This window comes from Haliotis asinina, chromosome 2 (assembly GCF_037392515.1).
Source record: "Haliotis asinina isolate JCU_RB_2024 chromosome 2, JCU_Hal_asi_v2, whole genome shotgun sequence".
In the NCBI taxonomy this organism is placed as follows: domain Eukaryota; kingdom Metazoa; phylum Mollusca; class Gastropoda; order Lepetellida; family Haliotidae; genus Haliotis; species Haliotis asinina.
This window is the reverse complement of record NC_090281.1, coordinates 69,463,830-69,479,808: the sequence shown is the minus strand read 5'-3', so window position 1 is coordinate 69,479,808 and position 15,979 is coordinate 69,463,830. Positions and strand designations below refer to the sequence as shown.

Here is a 15,979-nt window from a genome sequence, read left to right as displayed (position 1 = left end):
ATATATCTAGGTGACAAATAGACCATATATCTAGTTTCTTTCTTGTCATTTACACTGACCCGGACATGCAGATCCCTTAATCCGGTGTTAAAGTAAAAACGAAATTTATGCACTTACCAAACACGCATTTCAAGTAGGTTTATCTAAAAGATATATCACATACAATGTAACGTGAAAACGAGTTGCATCTGTGATCTATCGGAATCAAAATCATCTCATCCATAGCTGTACCAAATAGTAAGAGTCTTATATGGACTTATGATACACAGGTAACCAAGGCAACTGTTTGCAAGTAACGACGGCATATAAATAAGTCAAAGTGTGAAGAGCATTTCCTTATGTTAGGTTGCTACACAAGTATAAAATTGGCAAGAGAAGATCTTCAGAATCATAAGATTCTACCATTATGCCGAGCCCGGAGGTACCGGTCCCGACGGCGTCGTCTAGCAACACGCAGCATGTCGTCACCGTAGCCACCTGTTAAATAACACAGTATATATTATGTATAATTCGTTACTTATTATTACTCTAACAAAATGAATCTTTCCGTATCATCAATGAAGTCATTCGGCTATTTCCGTGGTTTCCTTTTGAAAATCTACAATCAAATTATAGATTTGTTGTTTTTCGAAAATTTACAGGCAACAATACGTCTTGACTCGACGTTGTGTTTCGACGTACGAGGATATTTTTTAATGTAACTGTAACAGGGCACGTAATTGCATACTTGTATAATATTGTACGCATAACTTAACAGTGATGGTCAACGATATTTCAGTTATATCCCAGTGTGACAAGCCCGGAAACACGGAGAACCGGGTTTCGAACCGTAATTGTGTAAACCAAATTCCGATGCCTTATATATCAATTCTGGGCTACCACTGTGAAATTATGGTCCCAAGACATCGTTGACCCGTGAAGATCCGGGTTAGAATTGGTCTTTAGTGACCCACGCTTGTCATAAGAGGTGACTAACGGGGTCTGGTGGTCAGGTTCGCTGACATGGTACACTCTTGCCATCGTATCCCAACTGCATAGATCAATGCACATGTTGTTGATCACTGGATTATCTGTCTCAATTATTTACAGATTGCCGCCATATACCTGGAGTAATGCTGACTTCGGCGTTAAACAACAAACCAACCAACCTAAGGCATCCTCAAAAAGAACCGTATCTTATGATCTTAAATAATATCTGCTGCTTGGTGGAATAATTACAATGTAAGAAAGACGTTAATCAGCAGAATTCGTTTATGCACTCGGCATATTGAATCAGCTAAATATTAATATGAAAATACCATGTTATAAACTGACAAAAAGCCAAAATTTAAGGGAGACAACTCTGTCAAAAGAGTTATTTCCCAGTATACTCACGCTCACGGTCACCCACGAATGACGCTCGAACCACCTGGAGATTGAGATAATCTCGCCAATTGAAGTTTATGCCTTTTGGGATGCTTTGTATTTCCCCAAGCACAGAATCGTACAAGACTGTGAATTTGGACAGCTTGAAGGCGATTGGCCAACGGATGTCTTTCCTGAACTCGAAACTTTCTCCATTGTATGTTACTCTGAAGTAGATGTCCTGGGTGTAGATGACATCAGTAACCAGATATAGGTTCTCCACGTTGAAACCAACTGAAAAAGAGTACAACGAGCTTAAAGCTGTGCCTAAGTTTCGTTGTCAACCTGCCACGAGTTATCCAGTTGTATGAGGCGTTACATAGTGTTACCTTTAACCTTGCAAAGCTGCAGGCCTAAGGACCCAGAACCATCGTCCTGATCAGAATGTGTAGGCTCTTTATTTTAGTTACCATATAAGTCATTCCCAACGAACAAAGCCATGCGGACCTGCAGAAAACAGCCGTGATTTTCAGACGGCGTTGGATCTAAGGACATCCATACATTTTCACCTTCGCTGAAATAATGTTTAACCAGAGGCAATGACCAAAACGTAACTGACATAACACTTGCATGATCAGTGCGACACGTGACATAACAAGGCCGTGACACAACTTACATGCATCGCAAGCAAAGAGATCTATAATGGTGCCCTTCAGCATCTCGATACGGTCCAGCACCTGTCGCTTGCAGTTGTTAAAAGTAAGGAAAATCCGTTTGCTGGCGCGCTGGGATATGTCCGTGCCGGTGTAGGTACCGTAACATATTCTCAAAGAGGCATTAGTGCCTCTCTTCATAGCAGACGACACTTCTGTTGAGATGTCCTCAGGCGATACCAGGATGTCCTCTAGCATACAAACTGGTCGAGCCTTGGGCGATCGAAACAGGAGTCTTTCTTTCAGCGATCTGTCCTTCAGAAGAATAACCGCTCCAAGGTCGTAACGTGGACCATCGCCAATATACTTGACAGCCGTGAATTCACACTTTGCTAAAATACAAACAAAACACATTTCACTTTCTTAGTAAAGTACAAATTCTAGTAATTTGGGGTTGGGGGTGAGTCCCATACGGGATTCGAACCCGCACCCTCAATCAGGCACCTAATCGCCAGCACACAAAATCAACCGCCTAACTCGCTCAAACACCGCGACTTCCACAAAAATGAAAGTCGGACTACTGGTAGACTGCGTAGTTTGTGTAAATTGTGTAAAAAGTGTACATTGGCACGGCTCCCGCGGCCGAAAGCTATGATTACACGATGGATTAAATTTAAGAGATATGTGCAACAAATCCTGTCTGGGTAAAGGAAGAAATTAGTGTTGCCTCACCATATTTTTCAGTCATCTTGACAAAATCAATTTTGTCTTTGTTGAAATTTGTGTAATGTGAGAAATGTTTAAATATTGATTGAAATTCATTTGTTTAGTTTTGTTCTTCACATTTTGTCACCGGTTGTTTGTTTGAATGTCTCTGCCTATAGATTCAGTGATAACGTCTTGCATGTCCATGTGTTTGTTGAAGATCATCAGCCTGATTAAACGGTGTTAACCCTCAATAATACCCTAGAACATAATTGAAGGAAGACAGAATTCATCCATCTCATGTAAACACTTTAGGGGACAGACCTTCTTAACGATTTATGTTAAATGGAACCGCTGGTCATTTATCATGGTTGTACAGGGACACTACTCGTAATGTGAGGTTGTGAAAAATGTCCCAGCAAAGGTGGTGTCAAACAAAAGATATCACAGATATATTTTGGAGGAGGTGTTAGTATGGTGCAGGGGAACATGTTATTTGCATTTAGGGGTCAGGAAAAGATGTGACAGATTAGCAAAAAATATGATACTGTCCTGAGACCAATCCCCACCCTCTCACTCCTGTAACAAATGACCAATCACTAATGAACTCTGACAGGCAAATTGAGTTGATGTCTGTTTATTGTCCAACGAACTCACCGGATTGCAATCATTAAATTTAATTTGACAACTATTCTAGTTATATATGTGTACATATTGTCATCTGGCCTCAGCTTCTGTCATTAAGCAGAACTGATTTCATGACAGGTGTACTTAATAAGAATATAATCTATCCTTTGACATAAGACATATGAGGGCCATTTTAATAGACATCTGAACCAAGTTTCTGTTGTTCGAAGGAGAAACCGTTAAAAGGCAAGAAACTGAAATAGAAAAATATCCAGATGCCATTGGCCAGCATAGATCATAAATGTATGTATTGTATTTCTATAATCTTTCTACCTAATATGTTTATGCAACATATGTCATGTTTGGGATTTCACTTTCTTAGTAAAGTACAAATTCTAGTACTTTTTTGGTTGAGTCCCATCCGGGATTCGAACCCGCACCCTCAGAGTCAGGCACCTAATCACCAGCACACAAAGTCAGCTACCTAGCCCGCTCAGCCACCGCGACTTCCAAAATGAAAGTTGGACAACTGGTAGTCTAGACTGCGTACTATGTGTACCCCTGTGATAAGTGTGAATTCCCACAGTTCCCACGACCAAAAGCTATGATTAAACAATGCCATTTAGAAAGTGGTCAAATGCAACATATGTCATATTTGGGGTTTCACTTTCTTAGTAAAGCACAAATTCTAGTACTTTTGGGGGTTGAGTCCCATCCGGGATTCGAAGCAATATCTTTGTTTGCATGTTGTTAAGCCTTATTCCACCTATATAGCAGCGTTTGTAAATGATCGAGTCTGGACCATGCAATACAGTGATCAACAGCGTGCGCATTGATCTCCCCAACTGAGACACGCTGACATGCGTCAACCCAGTCAGCAAGCTGACCATTTGATCCCAGTAAATTGTTAGTATTAGCAGAAAGGATGATGATCACTTTCAAAAAGGTCTTCTCATGTATTTGAAGTCTATTTTACATCAAAATGAGTCATCAAGCGAAAAGGAGCCCTCATTTATGATAGATAGAAACTACATCCCACAATTTCAACGTTCGTATACCCTCTTAAAGAAACATATCTGGTACAAATAGTATTCCTAAGATAGTGAAATCAGTTCAGTTGGAGGTTGAGTGTTCCAAAATAGTCCGACAATCAAAACAAAAAGAAGACAAAGATTCATAAGTTTCATAAATCTGAGGCTTGATACTATAACCCACCTATAACATATGCTATATTCCTACTGGTATGTAAGGAGTTTTAGTCACATTAATGATTTTATGTATTTTGATACGTAGAGGAATTTACTGCACATACGTCTGTATCAGAGATATTAAGAATACAGTACAGTTAAATGAGATAAGTGTACATTTCTTTTGATTGCCGCACTTAGCTTATAGCGGCGGTTTGTAAAACGTAGAGGCTGGATCAGACAAGACAGTGAACAACAGCATAAGTATCGATCTACGCAACTGTGATTCGATCGCATGTATCACCCAAGTCAGCGAGCCTGACCATCAAATCCCGTTAGTCGCCTCTTATGACAAGCATGCGTATCAATCTACGCAGTTGTGATACGATGACATGTATCAGTCAAGTCAGCGAACCTGACCAATCAATCGATCCTGTTAGTAACCGAAAACCATTTCTACTCTGGATCTTCACGGATACAACCTTGAGACCACAACATGGACATCGGAATGTACATACAAACTCACCTCCTCCATACAGAATAAGGTCGTTGATGATGTATTGTGCAATAGGGGACCAGGCGTGTTTTATAGAGAGACGGGAGATTTGTCTCACTAATTTAGAAGGAATCTCCTTCACGATCACGCGAGGCATTGTAACATTCAGCGACACGCAACAATGTCATTGAGTGACGTCTACAATATGCATGACGTCACAGAAGGTCGATGTGACGTCACGGTGAATACACTTCCGGAGCTTTGTGTGCTTTGTGAACTCATTTCAGTATAGTCAATGGTAGTAGTCCTGGGTTTTGTACCGGGAGAGACCGAAAGGTTTGAACATGTATACCTCATTATACCAAATTACTATTATTCTAAGTAGATCAAAATATAAAATATAACACTAGTATAACAGGTTACATTGACAGAAAAGGGAACAAATGTAGCTAAGAAAAGAATCTGTAGAATCATCCTGGGTCGATTCATCATAGGCTATCACCTTAACTAAGATATTTTGAACTTTCGTGTTATATCAGACTTGTCAGTATCCTCCACTGGGTCTGTGTGAACCTACATTCGGCGATGGTTTTGAATAACTGTATTCTCTCTGAGTTGTTATCAAGTTATTTGATAAATATAATTTACAAATTTACAAAATTATTAATACGTTTTGCTGCTTTCCCAGACAAGAGAGTAATTGATTTGTCATTACCTTTTAGTGTATATGATACATTTGTATAATATATCGGTATGTAATGTGTGCTAAGAAAACTTTCATTTGGGAACCTTTTACATTCTGCTTTTTAGCAGACAGATTTACAATAAACCGACACAACGTTGTATTAAAGATAAAACAATTGTGTACAAAAAGAACACAGAAACGATGTGCAAGCATAGGGTTCACAGAGCCAATCCCTAACATTTTTTATGCATTTATCACACGCCCCCTCATCTGGAACAAGTAATATGAGGAACAGGTAACTATGGCTATAGAATGCAGTCTAGCAGGCAATCTTCGTTAACTGTGCCGGTATTAGAAACCTTCAAGGGCAGCACACAATAAAAAGGTGATCGCTGTCATGTTTACTGTTTAAGAATACATATCCGTGTGTTAAAATACTACACTCACCAAACAGGACGCGGGTTAATGCTCAGAGTCAAACATTATAGGTTGTTTGTCAACGTCCGTGTGCGTTTCACTGAAACATATATTTATGCTACATCTTCATTTGTCTTACTTCGCACATATACTAAGGTATTAAAGTATTATCCAGTTGTTTGTAGTTTTACTTCTCGTAGTCTAGTGTAAGGCAGCGATTACGTTTCATTCCAATAAGAAAGTTATCCAGATTCACGAGGTTTCATTGTAATTTCATTTGTCTTGTCACTCTGTCAGGAGTACTCTGCATGAAACTTTAAAGAAGTATCATATTACAGGGATTGCCGTCTTAGGACGCAGCATCTCACCTCTAATGTTATTTTCGTTTCTTTTCAATAAATACATTTACCAACTCTCGAATATCTGCCACAACAGTTCATCGTAAGACGGACACTAGGATCGGGCGATCAAATTCGCTTCACTTGCTTAACGTTATCGCATACCAACAGTATAGATTGATACTTCTTATGTCCATTACTGGGCGGTCAGGTCCAGAGTCGACTATTTGTTGTATCCAGAGGCACAACAACTACTTTCAAACCGCCTTCCGTTTGCTTGAATACTGCTGTGTAGGGTGAATACTGCTGTGTAGGGTGAATACTGCTGTGTAGGGTGAATACTGCTGTGTAGGGTGAAAAAAACCCAGACAATTAAACATATATCAATGATTTCTTGCATCATGCATCGATAATTCTGAAGTTAACCGTATTTGACATCAGGAAATGCTGACACAGGCTTGATGATTTACCCCCGCTCAATATATGTAGCTGTGTACGTTTCTATCTGATTGAATGCAGACTTTTAAGGAAGCTTACCAAATTCTAACGCCTATTGACTATTTCGGTAGTTATGCATATTCCGCCAACGATTATTGCAGCATTCAGGCCACCTACGTCCCAACATTTTATATAGTCATGACAGTGACCCATGAATTGAAGTCCGGTTTACGACATTGTCGGGGCCGATTATAAAAGCAGAGCGCGTGCTGTTAACAAGGTATTTGGAGTTTCCGCGGGAACTGCAGTAGCAGAATCATGCTGGTGAGTCATCTCTTTGAGTGTTCTTCTTATCTTCCCTCTCAGTTGTTACTACCATACTAATTGATGGTGCATGAATGAAAATGATTTGTGTTTGTAAAATATTTTTTCGCTTTTTCTGTGAGGAGTAAGTTTCCTTAACCTTTCGCAAAGGTCACTTTTAGCAAGGCAGATGCTATTTGAGTGAGCGAATGAGTTTTGTTTTACGCCGCTTTTAGCCATGTTCCAGCAATATCACCGTTGGAGACACTAGGAATGGGTTTCCCACATTGTACCCATGTGGGAAATCGAAGCCGGGTCGTCAGCGAGACGAGCGAACGTTTTAACCACTAGGCTACCCCCATGCCCCTTTATGTACTTAGTGTGAAGGAGTTTAGTTTTACGCTGCACACACCAGCATTCCAGTTATATGACTGCGATCTGTATAGTATACTAAGTACATAAATATGTGCATGAAATAATTTGATTTAATATTTTACTGTTTGCTTAACAGTGCAACTAATCATCTTATTTTAGGACTTGTGCTATATATGAAAAGTGTAAGTCATATTTTGGTGTTTCAGATTAAATAATAAAGTTCTGCATGATCTTTTTTGTTAAAAAGAGTGCACTATTGAATGAGGACGTTCATAATATTTAGGTAACTACTTTTGGTACTTTTCATGCCTATGTGTAGTTGAGTGTGCAATGTAAGGCATCTTTCGAGATTCCATCTCAGAGAGAAACGGTTACAAGTAGCACATATATTGAATGTTCGAGTTAATCGAACAAAAGGCCATGTCCCCTCAAAGCATATATATTTTGAAAACGTTATCATTTACTAACAAATCATGAAAAACTCAAGTTCTTTTATAATTTAAACTTCAATTTCTAATGCACCAATGCAGATAAAGCGCTATATAGCAAGGCAATATGACACACGTTTCACGAAACAGTGACCATATAATTGATGCATCGCTAAGCAACTGCCGTTGTCTTTGAGCATTGTATATTGTCACGCCCACGCGAATGGGGAGTTATACATCTTATGAATGTATATAGTTGCTACAGTGGAATTATGTCGCTTGGATGGCCGCACTCCCACTGACTATAGTGTAGTTAGCAGAAAAGGATAGGGATTAGATGTGCGAGTGTGCATGGGTGCTTCGCAGTGAATGAGTGGTGTTTTACGACGCTTTATCATACCTCCATGTGAAATACTTTAATTTCATTGGTCAGTGATGCTTTAACAAGTTTCCGTGTCACCCCTTCTAGAAGGGTGACAAATGGAAAAAAATATTGCCCGCTGCCACGGTAACAGGAACACTCACCGCCGAGAAGCTGTCTCGTCGATAATGGTATGACGGCTCGCGTGGCAGTGCTACAAAGATGGCACATCAAACCGTATTACCATCCAACTTATACGTTGGGTGCATGGGGTTTCGAGATGTCCATAGAGACGCGTTGCATGTGTGATAATACACATTGAAGTAAAGACAGTTCTTGTGATACGACCAAGCGAAATTTTGTCAAATGACTCTTTGTACATCCGAGGTTTGTTTACCATTGGAACTGATTTTTGAACATTTATCATTTTTGGTAAGTTCATGGGTAGCATAATTCTATAGCATGTTTATTCCACTTCACTTTAAGTAGACTCTCCCATTTATATTATGTAGGCCAAACTGTGATTTTCTGTATCCTTACAACTTGTTTGAGTGGGGTTATTTAGAAGTTGGAGAGTAATATGTGGGCAAGTTTATTCAGATGATGGGACCCTTCGATACAGATTCCTGCATCGTGCGACACATTTTTCTTACGAAACAAACATAGCCACAGGATTTTCTTTTCTGTAAAGGACTGTACCCTCTTTCACGGATAATGAAATGTGTTGTTGTAGGTGTATGTTTTGGTGCTGGCGTTGACGGTTTTCCGTCCAGGATCTGCCGATAGTCGTCAACCTGATGACGTCACCCCCAGGAATGATTGTTTTGTCTATCATGACAGATCAGCTCAAACCAAACTCTCGGACTCCAGACATGGCTATCCTGCGTAGGTATCGCTTCAAGACACTGTACAGAAATAAAGACATATTGTTATGAACCGGACTGAGCAGATTGTTGTGTTTGGGTAAGACACTGTATTTTAGCGTGCTCCTTGCGAATTTGTTGAAAGTAATGTGTTGAAAGTGCCCAAACATATACCATGGCTTGCCTTGTGTCATTTATGTGTGATAAATAAATCTTTTAAACGTGCAAGTAATGCATACCCTTTCCTTGCACATCAAGCTGATGATGTATATCTTGTAGGTCCGACATTGAAGAGGAGCTTGTGAAACGCCCCTACCTGCGTCCAGTGCTGTTTGATCCTGACAGCCTTCCTCGCCCTAACCCAGAATACAGGACTTCTTATAACGAGATTGGAAAACGGCTTCATAAGAGGTAAACTGATTGATGAATAATAATAGTCAATGCATGCACCCTGTACTAGTTGACAAGGATTAGATGGGCCAGAGCAGTGAACACGTTTGTGACAAGCAGGCGGGGCATGTAATCTGGACAAATACACTTGGTTGTTACAGGTAGACTGGAGATTAAGCACGTGCAATACATGCTGATCGTGGTGTGAAATCAATACCGCGACTGTTTAACACGTGTCTCGTAGTACGATTTAGTTCAGCAAGACACCATCACGACACGATTCGCGAGGAAATTGAGGAAATTGAACTTTTTAATATTTAGACGACAGCCTGTTTCCCTCTTGCTTCAAATGAAATGTTATGGAGGGCGTTCCCATATATGCAAATTGGGGTCATTTGTCAGGTCGAGCCTTATCTAGTACTTGTCAAGCAGTAGTTACATGATATTCATATTATTGGGTATACGGAAATAGCAAGTTGATGTTACGTCAGACATCATTTCTGAATGTTTTTGCATTCACGTTGCGTGGGAAGAACCCTCTGAGCCAACGTAAAGTGTTAGAATGCTTGATTACAGTTATGCTAACTATGATTGATTTTATGTATGATGACCTGGTGCACTTCATATAAAGTTTGAGTATACGGTTTCAGGTCGTATGGTTTCTACCCCATCTACAGACAGGTGTATCCTTACTACAGAAGACTCGAGCCCAACCCTACATCAGGACAATACCTGGACCCTGCACCAGCGCATCCCATTCGTCCCACGCTAGTGCCTTTTGCCCAGCGCAAGCCAGTGTTCGTCATCGACCCCAAACCAACACACCCCCTTCACCCTTCGTTAGTGTCTCATGCAAAACACAAGCCAGGTCTCGACGTTGATCCGAAACCAGGGTCTCCCATCCATCCTTCTCCAGTGCATCACGAACAGCCCAAACCAGTGGTTGTCGTTGAACATAAGTCAGCACACCTTGTCCACCCTGAATTAGCACTTGTCGTTCAACCTAAAAACGTGAATGCCGTTCGTGTTACTAAGCCTGTACCCACTTCTAAACCAATATGTCAGTCCCGGAAGTTTGCACTGCGCAGGTTCTGGCTGAATGGCGGCGACTGTTTCGTCATCAATCCCGACTACCAGAAGGTTACATATGCCAAATGCAGGTAAAAGCTTATGTAAATTAAGATTACTATTTATTGATGATATATAGTATAATGGTAGATGAAATACTTCTCGACGTTAAAAAGTATTTGGCAATTTCTAAACGAAATCTTGCGCACAATGTACACTGACATTTCCATGAATTTTGATGTGCAGCAGTCAGTTAAAGGGACACTGATCTACAGCGGTTCCTATTTCGTGCCAAAAATCTAATTACGTCGTCTAGCTACCAGGTGGTCAGTTCATGCTCCCTCTACCCTGACGGTCACAGGGACTTGGCAGCTATCCACCTTGGCAGATTCGTCTCTCTTTTCTAAGAACAGTCATGACATCAGATGCCGTTATTTGGAGATATCCCATGTGGTTCTAGGGTCTTTGTCAGCAGCTCGAATATGTTCAAATTAGTAAATGTGACAGATACTTAATTGGTATTCCTTCAAAAAACTTTACGTCACAAGAACCTCCCTTATGTGCCTATTCAAATGGTATCTAATGTGCAGTTTTCATAACCATTGTCAGGATATAGAAACATATATTTTGACTCGACTGTAAGCAAATGCGGTAACATATAAGAATGCTTTGGGTATCAGTTTATCTGAAAATGCTGTGTGAAGTGATTTCATATTTATGTTCTTTACCAACAGGTATCGTGACTGTTCCAGCTGCATCCAGCATTCGTACGGAGTCAACCACAAACCTGTCAACAAGTGTGTGGAGACCTTTGAGACTCTGTATGTCTGGGCCTTCTGCAGCAAACTCACCAAGTTTAACAGAATCAAAAGAGTCAGCATAAACCTTCCCAAATATTGCAGCTGCCAAACTTTCACGTGTTAAGGGGGAATTGAGCTGGGAACTTTTGGCAGCCACCGCAAGTTTCATTCAAGTTTCTCTAACCAATAATTCCAACTGTCCGTTCGTAATTCCATTTGTCTTGTCTCCTGTTTTATTATCTATATATATCTAAAGCAGTTAAAGATTACCCATAAAATAGTGTACATGCTACACACATTCTGGGACGCGCCTTATGTGCTTGCAATGTCTAGGCCTAGAGACTGTTACTGGACACTGGAATCGACTGACACGTGTCTAGATTACAAATCCGAACTGCTCAGAATGTGTGTCTTGAGTCTTCATATGTTCTTAAAATAAACAGAATACCAATATATCCATTATGCGCCATATCACCATAAATACAATCTCGAACACACAAAATAGAAATGTCTTTTTAAATGTAATAAACAGTCTGCGTTGTTTTTGAATACTTACCAGTTCCACTCTCAGTTCTTTGTCGCTAGTGGAGATAGATATGTGCATATTTGCCGCTAATCTTTTGCATGCTGATAATTACAATTTACTTACAACATGACAAACACCTACTTCGATTATACTGTGTATTATATATCTAATCTGACTGATGGAGAATATAAATGTGATAATGTAGAATATTTATAACGCACATTTCCATGCTTCATGTTCTGCTCAAAGCGCACGCACAATTATTATCTGATTATTATTACCCTGGATAGCACAAGTACTTCCTTGTGTGCCAGGACTGAATGCCAAGAAACTCTCATGGCTGGTATTTATAAAGCTGCGAAACATGGTGACCCGTGAAAGGACTCTCAACGCCCACCGTTGCATAATTTGTCCTGACCTCTATGCACAGGACCACCCACAAACATCCATTCATTTTTCATCAATAATTGGTGTTGGATAACACTATACACATACTAGAACATACTAGAAATTGTCAGCCGATGGTGAAATACGTGATAATACCATCATAATACAGGTATCATGTAAATGTATACATATCTCACAACTGTACAGATGATAACTAAAGAATACCGGTGCGCTAGAGCACAGCAATGGTTGTTTGGTTGTTAACGCTGCACACAGCAATTTTCCAGATGTGTGACGTCAGGCTGTAATTAATCGAATCTGGCCCCTCCTAATCAAATGCATGAGCATCCATCTCAGCAATTGGCATATGATGACGCGTGAAAACCAAGTCAGCGAGCCTGACCACCTGATCCCGTTTGCTGCCTCTTACGACAAGCATGGTTTAATGAAGACCAACCCTAACCAGGTCTTCACGGGTCACGCAGCAAGAGAAGAGTGATTGTATAGATGTTTACTTTCTTTTGTCTGGCAGTCTGTTTTTCCCTTTTCCTGCCTTCCATTTTGTTTATATTTAACGGACGCATTTTGTCCCTGCCCTGCGTTTTCAGCACCTTTACCAGCCATAGCTGACACAGACATTGTTAAGATAAAGCGTTTAACATCTAAAACCTGTACCCGGTACACGAACATAAGTTATATATCTTACGTCGATGCCATGTAAGCTGATGTCTAGTTAATGTCTGTGTGAGCGTTAGTAAAAAATGTACGTTGTCACGTTTAACATAAACACAGACACGGTGCAGACAAACCAAGGAACACTGCGAGCTTAAGCCTAGTTCGGCTTCAAATTCATGATCATTGGTTTATGTGAACTCTGAAGGACGATACGAAACCCTGCATCTCCTTAAATCATGAGTGCACTAAATAACCTTGAGCAGGTTAACAAAAGTAGATTTTTGTACATGTGGTATAGGAGGCGCAATAAAGACTGATCTAGTGTAATATATAGTTTATTAGTCATTATGTACAAGAAAAGAAAACATTCGATCAATCAACAGTTGAGATATGAACAGATATTTTTCAGTGGAAAGACAGGAGTATATACAAAAAACACAATTCGATTAGGTAACAGTTGAAACATATACAAATATTTTTCAATGAAAGAGGATTATAGATAACACATTCAATAATGATCTGGTTCAAGCAACATTTCATAAATGTTCACGAACGTACGAATGTACACAGCACTTTAAAATACAGTAAAATAATTTGTACCAGAATATATACACACTGGGTTCAGATGCAGCCCTATCGTTGATGGTGTTTCACCATAGTCGTGATCTAATCTTACAGATCACTTCCATGTATGGTAAAACACACGATGCAGCAACAGAACATGTGTTGATTGTAGCATGAGCCACGATCCACATCGTGAGTGCAAGACTGAACACAGTCAGCTGAATCATATCGAGTCTGGTCTCCATTTTAGTCGCCTGTTACAACAAGCATGAAATACTGGGGACTTTTGTGCATTTGACATCCTGAGTGCACATTGAACACAGACGAATCTGAAGAATCCGACGAGTCTGGCCAACATTTTAGTCGCCTTTTACAACAAGCATGAGTCAGTGAGTGAGTATGGTTTCATGCCACTTTCAGCAATATCCAAGCAATATCACGGCGGGCAACAAGCATCGGATACAGGGAGCCTTTTGGCAATAGGTATCGACCTGACATCACTCTTAATATGTGTCATCAATGATGACATTTGGAAGGCACATTCTCGGTCTGGGGGCGTTGAATGGTTTGATCAGGTAGAAATGCATGTAATTTAGATAAAGAACCGCCTGAAATATTTTTGTTTAAGTGCAGTTTTAGCCGTGATTCTCGATTCCGGATTCATATCTAAGCATTTTGTAACCAAAGAATGTAACCTCCTGTCACGTCTTTCCAAAACACTGAAATCGGACAGAGTCAGGGAACTGTTTCTACCAAATGATGGGTTGCCCAAGAACGGCATCTTTCTTGTCGAACTTTCATACAATGTTACCCCGATACTCCACATATCAAAAGCCTTCATACAAATGTCACTTGCTGACCGGCGTTCTCCAGCGTGGACTTCCGGCGGTGTGTACTGCGGAGTGCTGATGGTTGGCTTTCTGTCCTGCAATGTATCTTCCGGACTCAACTTCATCGCTCCCCCAAAGTCAATTATTTTGACTTTTAAATCTTTCCCGATTAATATATTTCCTGGTTTCAGATCACGATGAACGATGTCCTCCTGGTGAACGTATTTGATCGCTTTCAGAATTTGTCTTGAGATCTTCTTCAACGCGCGATGTCTCTGTGAGATGTTGTTCCAGGCAATGAAGTCCGCTAGATCGCAGCCATAGAAATATTCCATTATCATAACCTGGAGTCCGCGGTGAGTGAACAGGTCATAGGCTTGGATTATATTTTTGTGTCTCAGATGGCTCATAATCCTGAATTCTGTAGCCCATGCCTTGGTTATTGTCTCCTGGTTAAATGAATTTCGGCGGGACACTTTCGCAGCGTATGTTCGCCCATCTTTGGTGACTTTATATACGATGGCAGTTCCTCCTGATTCAATGACATACTGAAATCTGTACCCGCGAATAGTTTGGCCAAGGAGAGTGTCTTCACATTTTGGTGGCTTCCGCCATGCCGAAGGTGCTGGAGTAGATACATCCACGCGGGTGATGAAAGATGGGACACTTTCAATATTTTCTGGTCTCTTATTGTCGGAGCACAGATGTTTTCTCCAAAGTTCTGCAGCCACGTTGTGTTGGCTTTCAATCCGAAGAGTTGATGTTAGTGGGGTACCTGGATAGAAAAAAAAACAAAACAAAACAAATCTGTCAGTTACATTCCAACAACGTATCCATCCTTCTACGTGCCGACTAGACAAATGTCCGTGTTCTTTAAACAAGACAACAAGGGAAACTAACATGCTTTGTTCCAAGAGTTACTGGGTGAAACCTGTTCCAAGCCCGATGCAGATCAGCTATTACACTATTTGAAAACAGCGGTTATGTGTTTCATCGTATGGTATTTTAAAGGCAATGAGGAAAAGAAACACTGCAAATTTTGTATTTTATTGATTTCATTATGCGGAGTACATTGTATAAAATAGACAGATATGGATTCAGGTAATCGAGGAATTTGTAAATAAATATTTCTCGTGAATTTACTACGGTAATAGTTAATCGTCTACACAATTCAGCATACAGTTTTGAAGAGTTAAAGATTGTTACGTTTTATCATGTACGGATAGAACATCAACACTGCTACCTGGACAAGTTAACGCATCTATTTTTTAATAAAACACCGACCTTGTAATCTTCTATATGAAAATTCTGTGAAAGGCTTGTGAAGAGTAATTTAAAAGTAACTTACCAATGTCAAGTTCTTCTGTTGGACATAAAATTTCTTTAAGAAACCATGAGTTTTCCATTTTGTATAGAAAACACAGCGAACGCAAGAACACGTCTTGTATTGAAGCACGATGGCTCTGTCTGTGACGTTTTCTTTCTATGACGTCAGACGATTATGACGTAAACGTTTATC

General features: G+C 40.1%; 3 protein-coding genes across 3 annotated transcripts; 1 reads left to right on the top strand and 2 right to left on the bottom strand.

Moving 5' to 3' along the window:
- Positions 1–388: 388 nt before the first annotated feature.
- Positions 389–5,190, bottom strand: LOC137271979 (uncharacterized; the record flags this gene model as incomplete). Its single annotated transcript, XM_067804356.1, has 4 exons — positions 389–477; positions 1,375–1,638; positions 2,021–2,389; positions 5,043–5,190. Coding segments are annotated over 4 exons (870 nt in total), but the record flags the coding sequence as incomplete, so codon positions are not given.
- A 2,018-nt stretch (positions 5,191–7,208) lies between these two features.
- On the top strand, positions 7,209–11,602 carry LOC137271977 (uncharacterized). Its single transcript, XM_067804354.1, has 5 exons — positions 7,209–7,214; positions 9,091–9,242; positions 9,500–9,631; positions 10,261–10,770; positions 11,413–11,602. The coding sequence occupies exons 1-5, from the start codon at positions 7,209–7,211 to the stop codon at positions 11,600–11,602; spliced, it is 990 nt and encodes a 329-aa protein (XP_067660455.1).
- Positions 11,603–14,222: 2,620 nt separating this feature from the next.
- On the bottom strand, positions 14,223–15,866 carry LOC137271976 (serine/threonine-protein kinase MARK1-like). The gene is made up of 2 exons (XM_067804353.1): positions 15,809–15,866; positions 14,223–15,235 (listed from the first exon to the last, which is right to left on the bottom strand). The coding sequence occupies exons 1-2, from the start codon at positions 15,864–15,866 to the stop codon at positions 14,223–14,225; spliced, it is 1,071 nt and encodes a 356-aa protein (XP_067660454.1).
- Between the last annotated feature and the right edge of the window lie 113 nt (positions 15,867–15,979).

Coding starts and splice junctions, on each gene's coding strand:
- LOC137271977 (XM_067804354.1), top strand. Junction 9,243..9,499: donor TCCAGACATGGCTATCCTGC/GTAGGTATCGCT, acceptor TATATCTTGTAG/GTCCGACATTGAAGAGGAGC. Junction 10,771..11,412: donor GTTACATATGCCAAATGCAG/GTAAAAGCTTAT, acceptor CTTTACCAACAG/GTATCGTGACTGTTCCAGCT.
- LOC137271976 (XM_067804353.1), bottom strand. CDS start 15,866: ATGGAAAACTCATGGTTTCTTAAAGAAATTTTATGTCCAACAGAAGAA. Junction 15,236..15,808: donor AACAGAAGAACTTGACATTG/GTAAGTTACTTT, acceptor TTTTCTATCCAG/GTACCCCACTAACATCAACT.